General features: G+C 40.1%; 1 protein-coding gene and 1 long non-coding RNA gene across 4 annotated transcripts in view; one reads left to right on the plus strand and one right to left on the minus strand.

Annotated features, from left to right (window-relative positions):
- Positions 1-17,070, plus strand: part of LOC118276513 (serum response factor homolog) — a 230,352-nt gene that overhangs the window by 113,022 nt on the left and 100,260 nt on the right. The window contains exon 4 of one of the 3 annotated variants that reach the window (XM_035594865.2): positions 16,163-16,285. The exons of the other annotated variants lie outside the window; for them this stretch is intronic. Within the exon in view, the coding sequence (XP_035450758.2) occupies positions 16,163-16,285 (123 nt within the window). The remainder of the gene's footprint in view (positions 1-16,162; positions 16,286-17,070) is intronic. 3 annotated transcript variants of the gene reach the window in all.
- The window catches only part of LOC126912924 (uncharacterized), a 213,685-nt gene that overhangs the window by 59,212 nt on the left and 137,403 nt on the right, over positions 1-17,070 (minus strand). The window lies entirely within an intron of this gene.

Consider the following 17,070-nt stretch of genomic DNA (forward strand, 5'->3'; position numbering starts at 1 on the left):
CACAAAAACAGCAATTTAAACCTGGGACCTTTTTGCGTGACACACCTACGTAACTCCCACACCTCACTTTGTGTTATTAACAATGTCGGAAACCTGCTTCGGGATTTGAATTTGTTTTGCAGTTGGCTCGTTTAATGTTTTTTCTCTACGTTTAAGTATTTTACTTCCGGCGTGTCGTTTTGGCAAAACGGTTTTTTTTTAGTGTGGTTTTATTACATGCTGTGTGAGTAATAGTTTCAAAAAAAGTAACTTAAGTTTAGGCTCGACGTGCTTGAATGGAAGCTTTAAGCAATATAAGAATACCGAATAAGAAGAATATTGTGACAATTTTCCTCTAGGCCACCTTTCTAAAAGTAAGAGTCTGACACTCCCTCTCGCCTCACCTAAGGCGGGAGAACTCATTGGATGATTTTCTCCCTAAAAAAAAAAAAAACTACTTTCCAAATACATATATGTGAAATCTCCTTCATAGTCCAAAACACATATAGCTGGACAAAAAATATAGGTTTTGACACCCAACAAACAAGCAACCAAAAATCACAAACGAATAAAACTTAAAACAAAATCGAGCAATCAAATGCGGTCACTAAATAAATTGACATTATTAAATTCAAATCTCAAAGATAACATATAATTGATTTGATTCATTTAATTTGAAGCCCACAGCTCGGTTAATTGATTTCATTTGATTCTTTCCGCTTTAATTTTCAAGGTTTTATACATGTTCTAATCAAGTTATTGTGTAATATGTATGTTTGTATGTGATACGTAATTATTGTATGACATTGATTTTAGGTTAAATAATCTTAATTCTTTTTAAACTGACATGGTCACTAACACTAACATAAGAACTTAAGACGGTTCATCCGTGATCATGGCGCTTGCAACAGTGCCGAAATATCGGAAACTCAGACATAAATAATCATCGTAAATATCCCGTCTTAAGTTCTAATGTTAATCTCAAGTCCTCAATAGGTATGAAATTGGAGGAACAATTTTATTCAATTTAGCCAGATTGTACGCTAAATTTAATCTCAATGTCAGAATCTGACGGTCTATAAAAATAAGCAAAGCAATATCTTTATTTAAAACACATGCATATCTCCAAGAAAATTAAAAACGAATAAAAAAATTGCAGTCAACAACAAAAGCTTAACATAATTCGAAAAACAAACAAACACGCCCCTCACGCACAGAGGAGGCAACTGCAAAATCCGATGCGATATTTAACGCTTTGCGATACATAATTATTATGACAGGACAATGCTGTGGCGACGACAAGACAGCTGTTTACATCCTGTGCAGGGACAAACTGTGATAGCATCGAGCATGAACATTTTGTATCGTATTAATCTGGTTTTGTTAGTGCCATGCCGGCCGTTTTGATGTTTTTCTTGTTTTCGCTGCAATAGATGTAAATGTGGAAGAATTGTTTGTTCTGTTGTTGTTGTGTTTTTCGGTGTATTGTGGAGTGTTAAGGGTGGTTTCGTGATCAGGATCTGCGGACTACCTAACGGGTTTACTTGGTATCTGGCTTGAAGGGCAGAAGTAGGAACGGGGTGGTTTTTACTAAAAACCAACCTTTTATGTTGTCCGCAGCTCCGGATAAAGTAGTAGAACTTAGAAATAGAAATAGTGTTCTTAACATAATAAATAATAGCTATGTTAACAGCATTACTACTGAGAATTTAAGTAGCTATTGTTTTGGGGATCGTGTATTTTCATTACCGCTAAAATGTCTTCTTTCCATGATTTAGCCTTGTTAAGATTATTGAACTATCCACAACCACACTCCCAATCCCTAGACACAAAAGCAATAAACTCACCATTGTAAATGTCGCAATCGTTACCTAAGGAAAAACCCCTTAATATCTATCTCCTCTGACTGACTCAAGTCACCGCTGGCACAATATCTCAGTACAAATATTTGACATCCGCGTCGCCTTCCCGCCACACATCCGAAACTTACTCATGCAAGTACCCATGAATATTGAGACTATGTATCACTTGGCTCCGCGTACCTTGACCCCGCAAGACTAAGGGTTAAGTTTATAAGTGTGGGTAGATGTTGTGATTGTGTTGCTTTGTCGTATGTTATTTTTTCCTCGTATGTTGGTCGAATGGTTGTAAGAGGGACTGCTAGAGGGTTTTGGTTTGGTACCGGGGTAAAGCTAAGTATTGTGAGCGTTTTTCAGTTTCTCTAATATTTTTTTTTATATATATTCTGTAATTGTGCTCGGTCTACACTATTACGTGAGACTTATGGTAGGTAGTACTAGTGAAATAACATCTTTTTAATTAGCTCGGCAGTGGAGGTTTTGGCAGATCAACTCAATGTGGAGCACCTACATAGTTACACATTGTCTAGTTTTGTGTTTGATGTTCTGCTGTGTGAAGCTGTATAGAAAAGCCAGTGTTGATATTTGAGTCGCGAATTTAAGCTTAGTTGCACACAACATCGTGAGCAACTCAGCATGACGCATAGCTTGTGTCCAGCTAAAAATTCAACACGTCCACTTTGTAAACCTTTGTGTTATGCTGTTGCTCTCAGCTTTTAGAGGAAGGTTGCAAAATCCTGTGCATAACATGAAACGCCTTTTGATCCCCGAATCAGTCGACACTAGACAGGCTTCACATACAATGTAACACATTTCTACAGTTTTGTGATGAGATTGGCATACTCCCATTGTATCGACTGCACGGTTGGCGTAGTGGCTGGGCAACTGGCTGCCGTGCAATGTGTAGCGGATTCGATTCTCGCACGGAGCAAATCTTTGTGTGATCCACAAATTGTTGTTTCGGGTCTGGGTGTCATGTGCATGTGAACTTGTATAAATGTACCCACGCATCCACGAAATCGCAGAGTTGAGCAACGTAATAAAAAAACGCGCGACAATTAATGTAATTTTTACCAATATTATTCACCCCAAATTATTTCATCAGAACAAACACAACCCAATTTCACCTTTAAGCACCTTAAATTAAAGTTCCTCGTACCCAAATTGTATTTCATTTAGAATATCTTGATGCGTGTTATCAACAGCGGGTGAAAGCCAACTATCTTAGTATCGCGGTCGTGGTCGCGCGATCGTGCGATGTGGAGTAAAGGCGCCGCGCGTTTGTGGGCACCGACCGACACGACAGTTTACCTCAATATTGTTTGATTGTTGTTTCTGATTACGGCCTGAAGGACGGGGGTGGAATTTTAAAACTGTTTTTGATGAAGTTCGTAGTTCGATGGAAGTTTTCGGGCTCAGTTTGGTGGTTGAGTGATTGTCTTTTAATTTATTGGTTGGCAGTTAGCCGTATCAGTTATTAGAGAAAATCAGATTTTTTTGTAATATAACTTTCGTGAGATATACTAAATTATTATGTTTTTCGGCTTACTCTTGTAATTATTTGACGAGGAAGTCGACTAGTTTCAATTGTTGATTGCCGCTATTGCCGCTAATGCGGACAATCGTGTGTCGCGAAATACGGCTCATAAATATGAGCCTCTAGCATGGCTTGAAACTAGTCGAGCTCTAAATTTGTTGTATGATCATAATGATAATCCAATTTTTTTATGGTATGACAATTCCCATTTTTTCCCTAAAACAACTGCTCAGGGCTAAACAGACGTATTACAGTGTTGTAACATAAATCTTTCTTGCATCACTTAAAAACCAGAAACATGATAATTACCCACAATATCGGTTCTACTGCCCGCGTACTTGTATTTAGATAAACCTTTATTGCCAACAGTTATTCAATAAGATAATGAACCTAACTAAAGATTACGTGCAAATCTTATTACATTTACAAATAGAGAGTATTGCCTACAATTTCTTACCATATACACAATTCTACCATTCGCCACCCAGTTCAGCTACTGCTACGACAATTTATAAATCCTGCCACCGACCGCCCACCGATTCAACCGGGAATCGAACCCGCACCCCGCAATTAAACGACGCCTCGGGACCTCTCGGTCATCCGATACTATCTATATGACCCGGCGCCGCCTGCAGAGATCTTTACTTTTCATTTATTGGATGAAAACATCCTTTCTTGTGGAGTTCTTCAATGAAATTGCAACTTTAACCCTCTTATGCAAAACTTATTTTTGAGCTACAATTTTCCTTGTACAATCCGCAATGAAAAGAGAACTCTATCACCTTTAAGTCAAGGTTAAATTTCGCTTATGTAATGTATTAAGTGATGGTTATTATGTACTATAGGTTGTGTGTGAAGTATCACGAATACGGTGACCCTGTCCTGTGGTCATAGTTGAGGTTGGCAATGAAATATAGACTTTAGGAAATCCGTTCGGACCTATAAACCTAGGTTTTAGAGCTATTATGTAGCCTAGATTTATTATTGTCTTCGGGTCTAAACTGGTTTGGTTATTTGAATGGCAATTGATTCAGGATGATGTAGAAAGATCAATTCATGCAGTGCAGTTGTACCTACGTAGTGATTTTTAAGATTAATACTAATATTACAATTAACCTGCATTAACATTTACTCAAACTTTATACAAATTATCATTTATTTTACGTACAAATTAAAATGAGTTTAATGTTAGGTTAATATTAACTCAAATTTTGCTCAAAGGTTGCTGTTAAATAGATAGGATCTTGACCACCGCTTAAGATAAAATAATTATATCGATTATAGGTAAAGGTAGCAAATAGTTCTAGATTCCATCTTTGCGAAAGGGGCTTTGGAGTCTAATTCTATATATCACAATACATTTATTGAATAATTGGCATAATGACATATTTATCAGCCAATATCTCCTTACATAAAGCTGTCTACGTAAGGCAGGCAATAGTATAGATAGATACGTAGAGATATATAGGCAGTATGTATAGACAGGTATAGTGTCTCAAACTACAATGTTTATCTTAAAGGTACCTTGTACTAACGTATTCACATTCTTTACTTCCAATTTCCATAATTCAAGCACAGCAAATTCCAGTGTCGGCTCAAATAAAGATATTATCCATTTCAAGGAACACCGATGCAAATACAAAGATCTTAATTTACAAAAACATTGGCCACCGAAGCTAATCTCGTTTATAATAAAACAATAGATAGTTTTCATAAGCATCCCATTTCTTACACAAAATGACTCATCCAGTCCGCTGGCTTTGCATAAATATGTCCTTTTAATTGTGGACTATCATATCAACTTACACATGCAAACTAAAACCAACCTTACACCTACAACATACGTCTCCAAATAACATAACAACATACGTGTTGTTACAACATTTTTAATAACGTAGTAAAAGCAAGAACGCGATATCAATTTTGAACTTAAAAGTTCAGGTTGTAGAGTTTAAAATGCTATGTGTGTAGGTGTCGTTTTTGTAAGTGCACTGATTCAAACAGCTAGTTTTGACTCCCGGGGTGGCTTGTACATTGTACGCGCGCGTGACACTGCTCTATTTACGACTGAGTCGGTCGCACGGACCCATAAAGGTGCACTACGGTTCATGAAATGAAGCAAATTGAAGAATAAATAATAATAGTAATATTTTTTGCAGATGCTCTGTAAAGCATCCAAGAAATACCATACTACACATTATGACTAACATTTTCAAAACCAAAACACTCAAAAACACATATTTTGTTCAATTCAAGAAATTCTACTTGAAATTTGCAGTCGGCAGTAGCATTTCTGGCCACTACCATCGAAGCAATTGATAATCGTAATCATTATAAAATCAAGTTTTACATTTACAACCACAAATAATCCATTACATTTAATCAACGCGATAGTTGATGCAATAGTGCAACCAATTGCATAATTAAAGTTTAATGAAGCTCTCTTCAATTGATAATGAGAAAGTCCATTTATTTAATTTTATTCTATTACGTTACTGTTATTTGACCTTCTGAAGTCTTTATTAAAGAGTGTCAGTATTCATGTACATATTACTGCATGGCTGGTATCATGGTCAGGTCATTGATGGAAAAAGAATAATAACGTTTATTTGTACGACATATAGTACATAAATTATTAGGTGACAATATAAAAAAATATTATTTTGTCATCTATATATACTCATAAATCGCCTACTCTTTTCGGTATGCAAAACTATTGGTTATAATTACTATGAGCGATTAACATATTATAAGGGTTAATAAACAAAAAGGGTTTACCAAAACCTTCAGGCTTGGCGAGCGAGTTGCAGATTTCAATATTTAAAGTTTATCAGATAGCATTACCGTTCGATGTTTGTCAAACATTTCCCTACCTTTTGTCTGGTGACTAAAGGTTTTACATTTTTGTTTAGTGTCATCGCCATGAGCATTTTACAGCAACTTTTCCTTATGTAGGCACACTATTCGTGAACCGCAGCATACTTCAGTTTAGCTCATAGTAAGGGCATTGCAGTAGTATTGTGTGCCATGTCCACACTATTAACGGCCGATTTATATGCCCTTAGCAGCCGCCCTCCAAGATTTTGAATAATTACAAAAGATGCGCGCGCGACTCCGATTTATGTACACGTTGGCGCGCCGTCTTATTGGCTAATTCAAATGTCCGTTACGATCGAATTTTGAAATTGGTTTAAATAAAGATTTCGGATGGGTTTGTGATTCGTTCGATTTATGGTTTATTTGAGTAAGAAAAATGACTGTATGTGAAAGTAATATAGCTTTTTGGCCTTGTTTGTGTAAAATTTGTTTATAATTATAATTTTGGAAGAAAGTTGAGCATCGTACATTGTGTTATACATAGACTAGGATTTAAACATTGCGGACTGCCTAGCGGATTACAGGGACTCCGTCTCGAAAATAAGGAGTAGCAACGAGGTGGTATTTTGTCAGTAGGAGTCCGACACTCCTCCTACCTCGACCAAGGCCGGGGAAGTGGAGGATTTTCCCCCCTCAAAAAAAGTATCTAAAGAATATTAGTTTTCAAATGATCAAATAACCCGAAACTTCGGGTTTTGTGGCAAATACCTATGGGTTTTTTAAATGAACCTCTGTCTACCACTGATCCTACTTCAAATAACCGGTATGATTATTATCCGATCTCTTTATTACATAAACTGGTGTCCTGTCTGGCTATTATCAAATTAAGGTCTCCGAACGCTAGAGGACACAAAATTGCATCCCTCAAAAAATCACTTACATCTTACGTTAATACGATTTTAATTTCAAGTAAAATATCGAATTAAATACTCATCCATTTTAATGTATTTCTTAACAAAAAAGTCGCAAGTCACAGAGGAAGGAAAATGAATTTTATGCCTTTGGAATAAAAGCTTTTCATGGTAAACATTGGCTTTTGTCTTATGGGGGCTCTCGATGGTGGTCCAAAACGGGTTTGTGACGAAATAAATGAAAGTTCACGTATTTGAGAATGCGATGGTTTACTTAATTACTATAAAAGCAAAAAATATATAAATTACGTACCAAACTGTTTACTTATTTAATCAGGTAAATGACTTAAGTATGCGTTTTAATTCTTCAATCGTTATGCGTTTAATTGTATAATTTTCTTTTTGCATATTTGGAAAATGACGGAATTGCATGTAATTTTAATGTAATTGCCGGTTATTGGCCGATCGTGTTACAATTTTGATTTACTGATTATCGACTGATTGTAGAGAACGTTTAAGTGTTTAAAATTACCTGTTTACTGCACTGGTTTAACTAAATTTTATTGAAAAGTGCACCTTAATGTTTTGGAGTGGAAAGTTGTTTCCTACAAAGTAAGTTTGACCTATAAACTTAACGATATAAGTATCTTACAGAATAAAGCATTAATGTGAATAAAGTCCGATTTAAAATTAATAGGTATTTATCTCTCTCTCTCTTTCTCTCTCATTTAACACCAAAACAAAAATCGAACACCAATAAAACCTCCATCTATCTCGAGAATCTCTTTAACAATGAAAAGACAGAAAACCATCTATTCGTACGAAACTAAACCCTCTCACATTTCAATTTCAACAAACTACACCGGGACAATATAAAACAAAGTAACTACCAACAACTGTGAATGCCTCTCAATCCGCCAATTTACTCGGTTGCCATGGCGACCATTAACATGGCCGAGCTCCAGCCAGTAGCTAAAACACTTGCATTTTACAGCATCGTATAGGTCCCGACAAAGCAACGCTATACTAATTCCGATTTAACGCGAACCAATCTACTAGACAAAATAACTTCCGTACTTTACTTTTTATAGCTTTCGAATTAGGTTCTCCGGTTAAAGGGTGCACTATTATTAGGTTTGAATTGTTTAAAAGATAGCTTGTTGTAAAGTTAGTTTGGAAGAGTCTCTTGGGTTTTGATCTGATGGTGATCCATACTATTTTTATTTTATACTTTATGTACATTACACAAAGGTGGACTTAATGCCAGTTTTTGGAGGCTGAGTCACCCTCGTCCGTAGGAGAGCACCCAAAAAAAACCGAAACCCTACACGTGGCCTCTGGGTGGTGCTAATCAGGTGACACTCTGGTGGTAGGCTTCGGCCGACGGCATTATAACCACCCACCGAGCAAAACCGTGTCGCCAAGCGGCCTAGCCGTGTTCCGCCACGATGCTCGGTGAAGCCGTATGAGAGGATGGGTCGAGATGTTTGCTCCACTATGGGTAGACCGATCTGGCGCGCGCTGGTGTAGCTTCATCGGGTGGCCAGTCGCGGAGGGTAGCGGGATCCGAGGCACGGTGCACCGCTGGCCGACCGCAGATAGTTGGGGGCCCAATTAGCGTGCTAGCCACACGTGAAAGGCTGCCCCGCCATCTAGCGAAAAATCCCATGGATACGCCATCGTGCCGGTTGGCGACCGGACGAGAGGGCCCGATGGATATCCATGGGGGGGCTCGGGCGTCCCCGCAGTCTCCAGGCTGGCCTCCCAATGATGTGGCTAACTGCGGCGCGCGTCTGGGGTCGCCTGTGTGGAGGAACATTTCACTGCCATCCTCTCAGCAACCTCATACTCATAAAATGAAAACAAGAGCAAAGAAAAGGGTTCAACAGCGGCTGCACTCCTCTCCCTCAAAGTGCACCTCTCAAATATTCGAGGCTTGCACTCAAATATCAATGCGGTCCATCACCACCTAGAGACCGAGAACCCCACGCTCTTGTTTCTCTCGGAGACCCAGATCAGATGTCCGTCGGACGTATCATACCTGAACTACCCAGGCTTTTCCCTGGAGCACAATTTCGTTCCCCGCGCAGGCGTATGCCTATACGTCCAAGACGGCATCTGTTACCGGCGTCTCCGAAACTTTGAAGACCCCAGTTTTTCAACCTTGTGGATACTGGTGGACACAGGGATGGAGAAAATTCTCTATGCCTGTGTCTACCGGTCGCACAGCGGAGATTTGGAGACGACCAGATTAGCTCAACACCTTGTGGAGACGGCGGATGCGGCTCGGCAGAGGTACCCTTCGGCCCAGTTGGTGTTACTGGGGGACTTTAACGCCCATCACCAGGAGTGGCTGTTCCCATACCAGTGCACTGACCATGCTGGGAGGGAAATGCGTAAGCTTGCGCTAACGCTTGGCCTGACCCAGCTGGTCCAGGAGGCCACAAGGGTGCCCGATGTCGACTCGCACACTGCCAACTGCTTAGACCTTCTGCTGACAACTGATCCAGACAGCTACTCGGTGTCAGTTTCTTCACCCTTGGGTAGCTCTGACCACTGTCTGGTGAAATCCGTATCCACGTACTCCCCACCGGATCCTTGTCCCAGAGGATCTCGGCGGATGTGGCGGTACAAGTCAGCAGATTGGGATGGGATGCGATCTTTTTTTGCATCCTATCCTTGGCGGCCTGTCTGCTTCTCTACTGAGGACCCGTCAGCTTGTGCGGATGCCATAACGGGGGTGTTGCGTCAGGGCATGGAATACTACATTCCATTCTCGGATGCGACATCTTTCGGTGGGACTCGTCCATGGTTCGATGCCGACTGCAGACGTGCTGAAGCGCGAAAGCATGCGGCATACTTGGCATGGGCGGATGCCAGGCGTCGTAGGGCTGACGACATTCTTCAGAGGAAGAGAGCCTATAACCGGGCTGCCAAGTCATGCAAAAAGGCATTACGGATGGCTCGGTTCAACCACATTGGCCGAATAGGGAACAAACTGGCTTCTTACCCAGCGGGTAGTAAAACGTTTTGGTCCCTGGCCAAGGCGGTTGAATCGAACTTCTGCCGCCCTTCACTCCCACCTCTCCTGGGGCCTAACGGGACGCTGGCACACACCGCGGTAGAGAAAGCGAACCTGTTTGCTTCTCTATTTGCGGAATCTTCACGTCTTGATACTGGTGGCGCTTTGCCTCCTTCTCTCCATAGAGTTTGCGAGACGAAAATGTCAAAAATTCGCATACGACAGAAGGAGGTATATAAGACGTTGCGTAATCTTGACGTGAACAAGGCCAGTGGCCCCGACGGAATCCCAGCCGTGGTTTTAAAAATCTGTGCGCCTGAGTTGTCTCCAATCCTGACACGCCTGTTTCGACTTTCTTTGGAGACTGGTCAAGTGCCGGTTGCATGGAAGCTAGCCAACGTGCAGCCTGTGCCCAAAAAGGTAGTCGTGCCGACCCTAATAATTACCGGCCCATCTCGGTCACGTCCATACTCTGCAAGAGTATGGAACGTGTACTTAACAACAGGCTCCTGGCATACCTTGAAGGTAACGACCTCCTCAGTGATCAGCAGTATGGGTTTCGCCGCAACCGATCCACTGGGGACCTTCTTGCGTATGCCACCCACATTTGGAGCGAGGCCATCGAGAAGCACGGGGAGGCAATAGCGGTCTCTCTCGATATATCGAAGGCCTTTGACAGGGTTTGGCACGACAGCCTTATCGGCAAGCTTCCTGCATATGGACTTCCCGCTGATCTGTGCAGATGGATTGCAGACTTCCTGAGGGATCGGTCAATTCGAGTAGTCATTGATGGCTGCTCGTCTGACCAATTTGGCATCAACGCCGGAGTCCCTCAGGGGTCAGTACTTTCAGCAACGCTCTTTTTGCTGCACATCAACGACCTGCTTAAGCCCGGTATCTTTGGGTATGCAGATGACAGCACAGTTGTTGAAAGGTATGTGTCCGATGCGCGGAGTAGCGGAACACAGATCCGGTCTCAAAGAGAATCCATGGTCGAACGGTTGAACTCGTCCTTGAAGGCGGTTTCCGATTGGGGTGACGCCAACTTGGTCAAGTTCAACGCTACCAAAACCCAGGCGTGTCTATTCTCTGCCAAACGGAGTCAATTCCCGCTGGCTCCGACTTTCCGAAATGTGTCCGTTCCGGTAGCGGATCGTCTTGAGCTTCTGGGCGTAACTCTATCGCCAACGCTTAACTTCGGCTCTTATATAGAGTCGAAGGCGCATCTGGCTGGTAGGAAGTTGGGTATCCTCTCGAAGGTGAGACGGTACTTCACACCGAAACAACTGCTGAGCCTGTACCAAGCGCAGGTTCGGTCATGTATGGAGTACTGTTCTCACCTTTGGGACGGCTCGGCCAAATACCAGCTGGATGCGCTCGAACACATTGAAAGGCGTGCCAAGAGGCTCATCAATGACGATGCGCTTGTGGAGGCCCGGCTTCAAAGCCTTGAACACAGGCGCAAGGTCGCAAGCCTTTCCGTTTTTTACCGGATACATTTCGGAGAGTGTGCGGGGGAATTGCACAACTTGATTCCCCCTAGTCCTTTTCATCATCGAACCACAAGACAATCGGCGAGGCGTAACCGCTTCATGGTAGATATCCCACCCACTCGCACGAAGCGCTTCGCTTCAAGCTTCCTTGTGCGAACTGCTAGGGAGTGGAACTCCTTGCCGGAGTCTGTGTTTCCTGATGGGTATAACTTGGGTGTCTTCAAGGCCCGAGTGAATAGGTTGCTTATGGGCAGACGTGCTCCACCGTAGGCCGTATCATCACTTACCATCAGGTGAGATAGCGGCCAAACGTCGACCCATTAAATGTAAAAAAAAAAAAAAAAAAAAAAAAAAAGTTTGGCATATTGTAGTGGAATAATTATTAGTGGTATGTGTTACAAAAGTATTTTCGGGTGTATTGGTTATGGTTAGATTTTGTTTAATCAGAAGCAAGGGTTCAGTTCTAAATTCATCCAAAGTCAATAAAAATTCTCCGCTCAAAATTCACAGTCATAAAATTTTAATACGTCTAAAATGATATTAGCCTTCCAAAGTAACCCTTTTAAAATTCACATAACGAACACTTTGCGGCATCCCCAATACACGTCCGAACCTTTCACAAAAGAAAATCCAATTAAAAGTAAGACAATTAGTAAATCAAGGGGCCTTTTTGCCCCAGAAGTCAGCCGTTAAAATTCGCACCTCGGTTCTGTCTGGCTTCACCGAAAACTCTTGAAACTTAACGATCCATTGATTCGGATAAAGTTGTTGTCCAAAAACCGCGTAAGTGGTGGATGCCACTATTGTGGGAGCCACAATGGGCTGTTACCTGTAATGTGGACTGCTCACTGACGAAGGTGACGTGTGAACAAGAATAATGGCGCCGAATTTCCTCCTTGTTCCCCTGATTGTTAAATTTTGTAAGGATTTCGAGTGAAAAACAGATCAATTTTACTCACAATATGTCTGTGTCGACTTTTCAACACATTCAATCCTCAATTAAATCATAACAAAACTTATGAATGGATTTCATTTTCAACGTGTTACGTGAACCGACCAATAATAAAAATAGACGATAACTCTGTGTGCACGGTTCCCTACAAGCTCGATGGTTCGAAAATTGATTAGCCGACAAAAAGCAGGCGACAATCGACGTCGGCCGCACGTGTATGTCGGTGCGACAAAAAAAACGCGACGCAACACTACGCGCGGATTTCCGAAATGGAATGCAAAAAAACACAGACCGGAAAAAAATGGCGATTGAAAATTTTCCAAAGGAATTTATAAGCGCAAAAAGCGTGGATTGTTCTATGGTCAGGATGACTTCAGATATGTTTTACGATTCCTTTTTCTGGTATTTTAAATTCGATTTGTTGAGATTTTAACACTTGGCTCCTAGCTTGATCTTTAAATTCCACGCCATCCGTTTCGACCAGCCTATTCTTTAGACCACCGCCATGTACCTCATATGCTCCGAATGTGCTAAACAATTAAACTCAAAATGGATCAGACGGAGCGAAAGCCTTTTACGCTGAGGTCCCGGGTTCGAGACCCTTATCGGGAGAAATATTTGACCTAAAGATTTGTAGAGAACCCGGATGTTTGTGTACGTGATTTGTATCTAGTATTTTATGTGGAGAAGTGAATAAGTAGGTGCTTATTCCGTACTAGGTTTACGAATGGGATATACTTGAGAGTAATTATTCTCCGAAGAATGTAGAACAAAACAAATGATTTAAAACTGAGAAATCGTTAAGGATAAGTGTTTTGGGACATGACTTTCGTTTCGTCGTAAATTCCTGGACCAACTAGTGACGTTTGCACTTGGAGTAAGCAAGAAATAGAATTGTAAAGATCAATTGTACAACCGAATATACTTTTAATTTTGATATTCTTATCTTTTTTGTTTTGCGATTAGCTAAAATGTCATTATTTAAACAAATCAAGTCTACAAATTTTACACAAAACATTAGTCTATTCAACCTTTCGTTATATCTACACATCAAACAGAAACCTCGCATGATCTATGAAGGAGGATGCATCATTATCTAAGACAACGGGACTAAGACCTACAATCCTTATCAGTGAACTGCAGCATCGCTTCAAATCGCATGCAGGGAAAACGTGTCGAGATTACGAAACACTACTCTGCATAATTATATTGGTTTACCTACTAGACGCTAGCGAGAATCTCTGCGCTTATGTCCGCTTATTGAAATGAGAGGATTAATGTGTACATCTAGTATTCTAGTTGGTGATACTACGCCTATGCTTATCTTTATCATGGCATTGGATTTGGAGTTTAACTTATAACGAATTGTTTAGTATTTATGATTTTCTATAACAGCTACCAGCGTGGTTAAAAATTCAGAAAAAGATGTTCAATAGCAAAATTAAGTTTTGTTTATTCGTTTAATAAAAAAGTCCTATTTCCAAGTACTACGTGTGACATCTAAACAGTGATTGACCGTCATATTTGCAACGGGACCAGACAGGTTACAAATAAGGGGCTCCATAACCACTTATGTCAATCGTTCCGGTAGACAGAGCAATGCAACATAGTATAGCATTTGTACGTGTTAGAAATCAAATAGAAATAATGAAAGGGCAAAAAGCAATCGGAGAGTAACGCTCGACGTAAGGGCGAGTACACACGCGCGATATCGATCATCGCGCAACGCTCCCACGCTGTCGCGCGACAAAAACCCGCCCTCATTAGAATGCAGCGCGCGACAGACGCGCGTCGCCGCGGCCCTGCAGACAATTGCGCTTTTTGACCGCGCACCGCCATCGCGTATACGAAATTCGAATTATTTTTAAATGAATTGTTTTCAAAAGTGTACGTACCGCGGTTTTTGTTTGAGAATAATGATATTGTGGTTGAATAGTTGCGGGCTAAGGCGAGGTGACAATGGGCAGTTACACGACTCGAAGACTGGGGAATTAAAGTGATTACAATTATCGATAAAGTGCAAATGTGTTGGTTGGCCAAATTCTGACCAGAGACAGAAAATGAGATTCGAGGTATCTTTAAGAGCCATGGAATTGGAAAATTTTTTAGAAGTCCAAGTGTGCGTTGTTCGTCTAAATCGGATTTTGATTGTAATAAAATTCAATTATAAATCTTTTTGTCCTTTCAAACTTTACAAAAGTTAGGCTTAATTACGAAATCTTAAAAAAACTTTATAAAAGGGTCACTAACCTTTTACAGACTATTCAGGATGAGAGGTTCCATTTTGGCTCAAGTAGAATATTTTTGAATTCTTCCTTTATAAAAGTATGTGTACAGGAGTTCAAGACTTTAAGTGACTTATTGTAATTTAGTCACCCTCAATTACATAAAACACCTGCGTTATAACCTGCATTTAGATACATTAGCCAACTTTTCCAAAAATGTATAAAGTTACATCATACAGATAGATATTAAAAAAATCAACAGAAACACCACAAATAAATCCCTCCTTTATAAATTTGCATCTTCAGCAAAGTACAGATCGTAGCAAAAAAAAAGGCATTTCCTATATCTTCGATCTTGGTGCGGGTAATAGGTGAATCCGGCACGTGTACCGGAATGCCGCCGGTTCATCCGGCACGTCAGTGTAATGGCTCAGACCGGGGGGCGCCGCGCTTCGCAGAAACGTACGGGAGACATCCTATTAGAAATTATTATGGATGACTGTACTTGCGTGTGCGCAGCGCTTATGCTTCAAGTTTAATGGATTAATTAGTTCATGGGAGCTGGTTTGTTTGTTATGATTTAAGATGGTTTTGATGATACTTTTTGCTTTTTATGATGTGTTGTTTTGTATATAATTTACTGTATTTGACGTTTTACAAATTGTACAAAAAAAAATCGTACGAAATTGTTAGAACATTTCTAATATTTTTTTTCAACATTTTGTGTCATGGTATATGACAAAAGTTGTTATCCCACGTACGCACCAACTTAGGATAATTAGGTATATTTTTTTTCATCAGAAAGTGATTTTCTGTTAATGATAAGTAAATTCTTAATAAAAAATCTATATTAATTTCTTTCAACCCTTCGCGGAATGCTGCTCATAAATATGAGCCTCTAACCTAGCTTAGAACTAGTCAAATTCCTCGTCACACAGTTACGTGAGTAAGCCGTATAACATAAAAATTAATTCCTTCAACCCGTTAATTTCTCAACGTCGATGTCTCATTGTAGAAGTTTAATTACCAGAACCCAATGCCAATAAGTTGAAGTGTATACTTTTATGTGAGAGGACCTATGAGTGCTTCGTACAGCCGTAGATCAGTTAGGTGTGGTTAGGGCTACCAAAGCTAGGATGCAATTTTACCACAGAATTTAACCGACTACAAAAAAAACAGATTATGATGTATTTTCCCTTACCTTCTTTTTTGTGCCATTATAAGTAATCAGTAAACAAAATTATACAATAAGAACAACCCACTTGTCTTTTGGCACTTTTGGAGCAAAGATGTTTGATTATGAAAATAGGATGATGTTTTTATTTTATTTTGTTTTAAGTATTTATTTTATTTTCTTTGTCGTTTAGGTCTTTGGTAACCACGACGAAGGCAGAAGCAGACCTAATCCCTTAAACGATCCCCAACTAACACGCTGTAATAAACTGTCTGGTCCAGAACAGAAAACTAACAAATTAGAAAATTCCCATCAGGTATGTGTATTGAATTTGATATAATTGTGGGAATCGGGACTATATGCGTCACATGTATTTGTACTGCTTTACTTATCCCATCTGTATCAGGGTTATAAGGGTCCTTGAATATAAAATCCTCTATCCATTCTGTTGACCAATTCTCTCGCATTGTAACATGCCATATTTAGGGAAGGTTATGCCCATCAGGCAGCCCTAGATGCAGTTTACGATGGGTTGATAAAGGTCTCCAGTGTTATGTGTCGTTGTTCAGCCAGTTTACTACAATTCCCTGAAATCTAAGAGATTGATTGATCAACATTTTTATTTTAGAATCCCAACTGGTTTAATGTTCAACGCTTTGGTGTAAACAAAAGCTTTCGCTAGTGAGAAATATTAGAGTTTCGCTGTGCGAAAGATCGTGGATGAAATATTAATAGGATGTCGTTTAGACATTAAATATCAAAGTTATAGTTATTACAAATCTTTCTTTAATAAGTATGTATATGATTTGCTGTTACCTATAATATTTTAAAACAAAAAGTTGGTGCTTAAAGACCGGTATCTTTAAACACACATTTCGTATTTTAAAAATTGCCTTTTCTACTTTCGTCCTCTAAGATCAGAAACATTTCTAGCCCTAATTAAAACATTAAACGTTCCACTATAAATGAACTCTCATTACGTATACTTTCAACAAGTGGTCTCAAAAAAAGTAAGAAAAGTCAAACAATAAAATAATCAGTTGTGGTCTCTGGTCGCGCGTGCTCTCTGGTCGTGCCCTTTGTTATGATCGCTTTTTATAC

This window comes from Spodoptera frugiperda, chromosome 31 (assembly GCF_023101765.2).
Source record: "Spodoptera frugiperda isolate SF20-4 chromosome 31, AGI-APGP_CSIRO_Sfru_2.0, whole genome shotgun sequence".
NCBI classification, from domain to species: Eukaryota; Metazoa; Arthropoda; class Insecta; order Lepidoptera; family Noctuidae; genus Spodoptera; species Spodoptera frugiperda.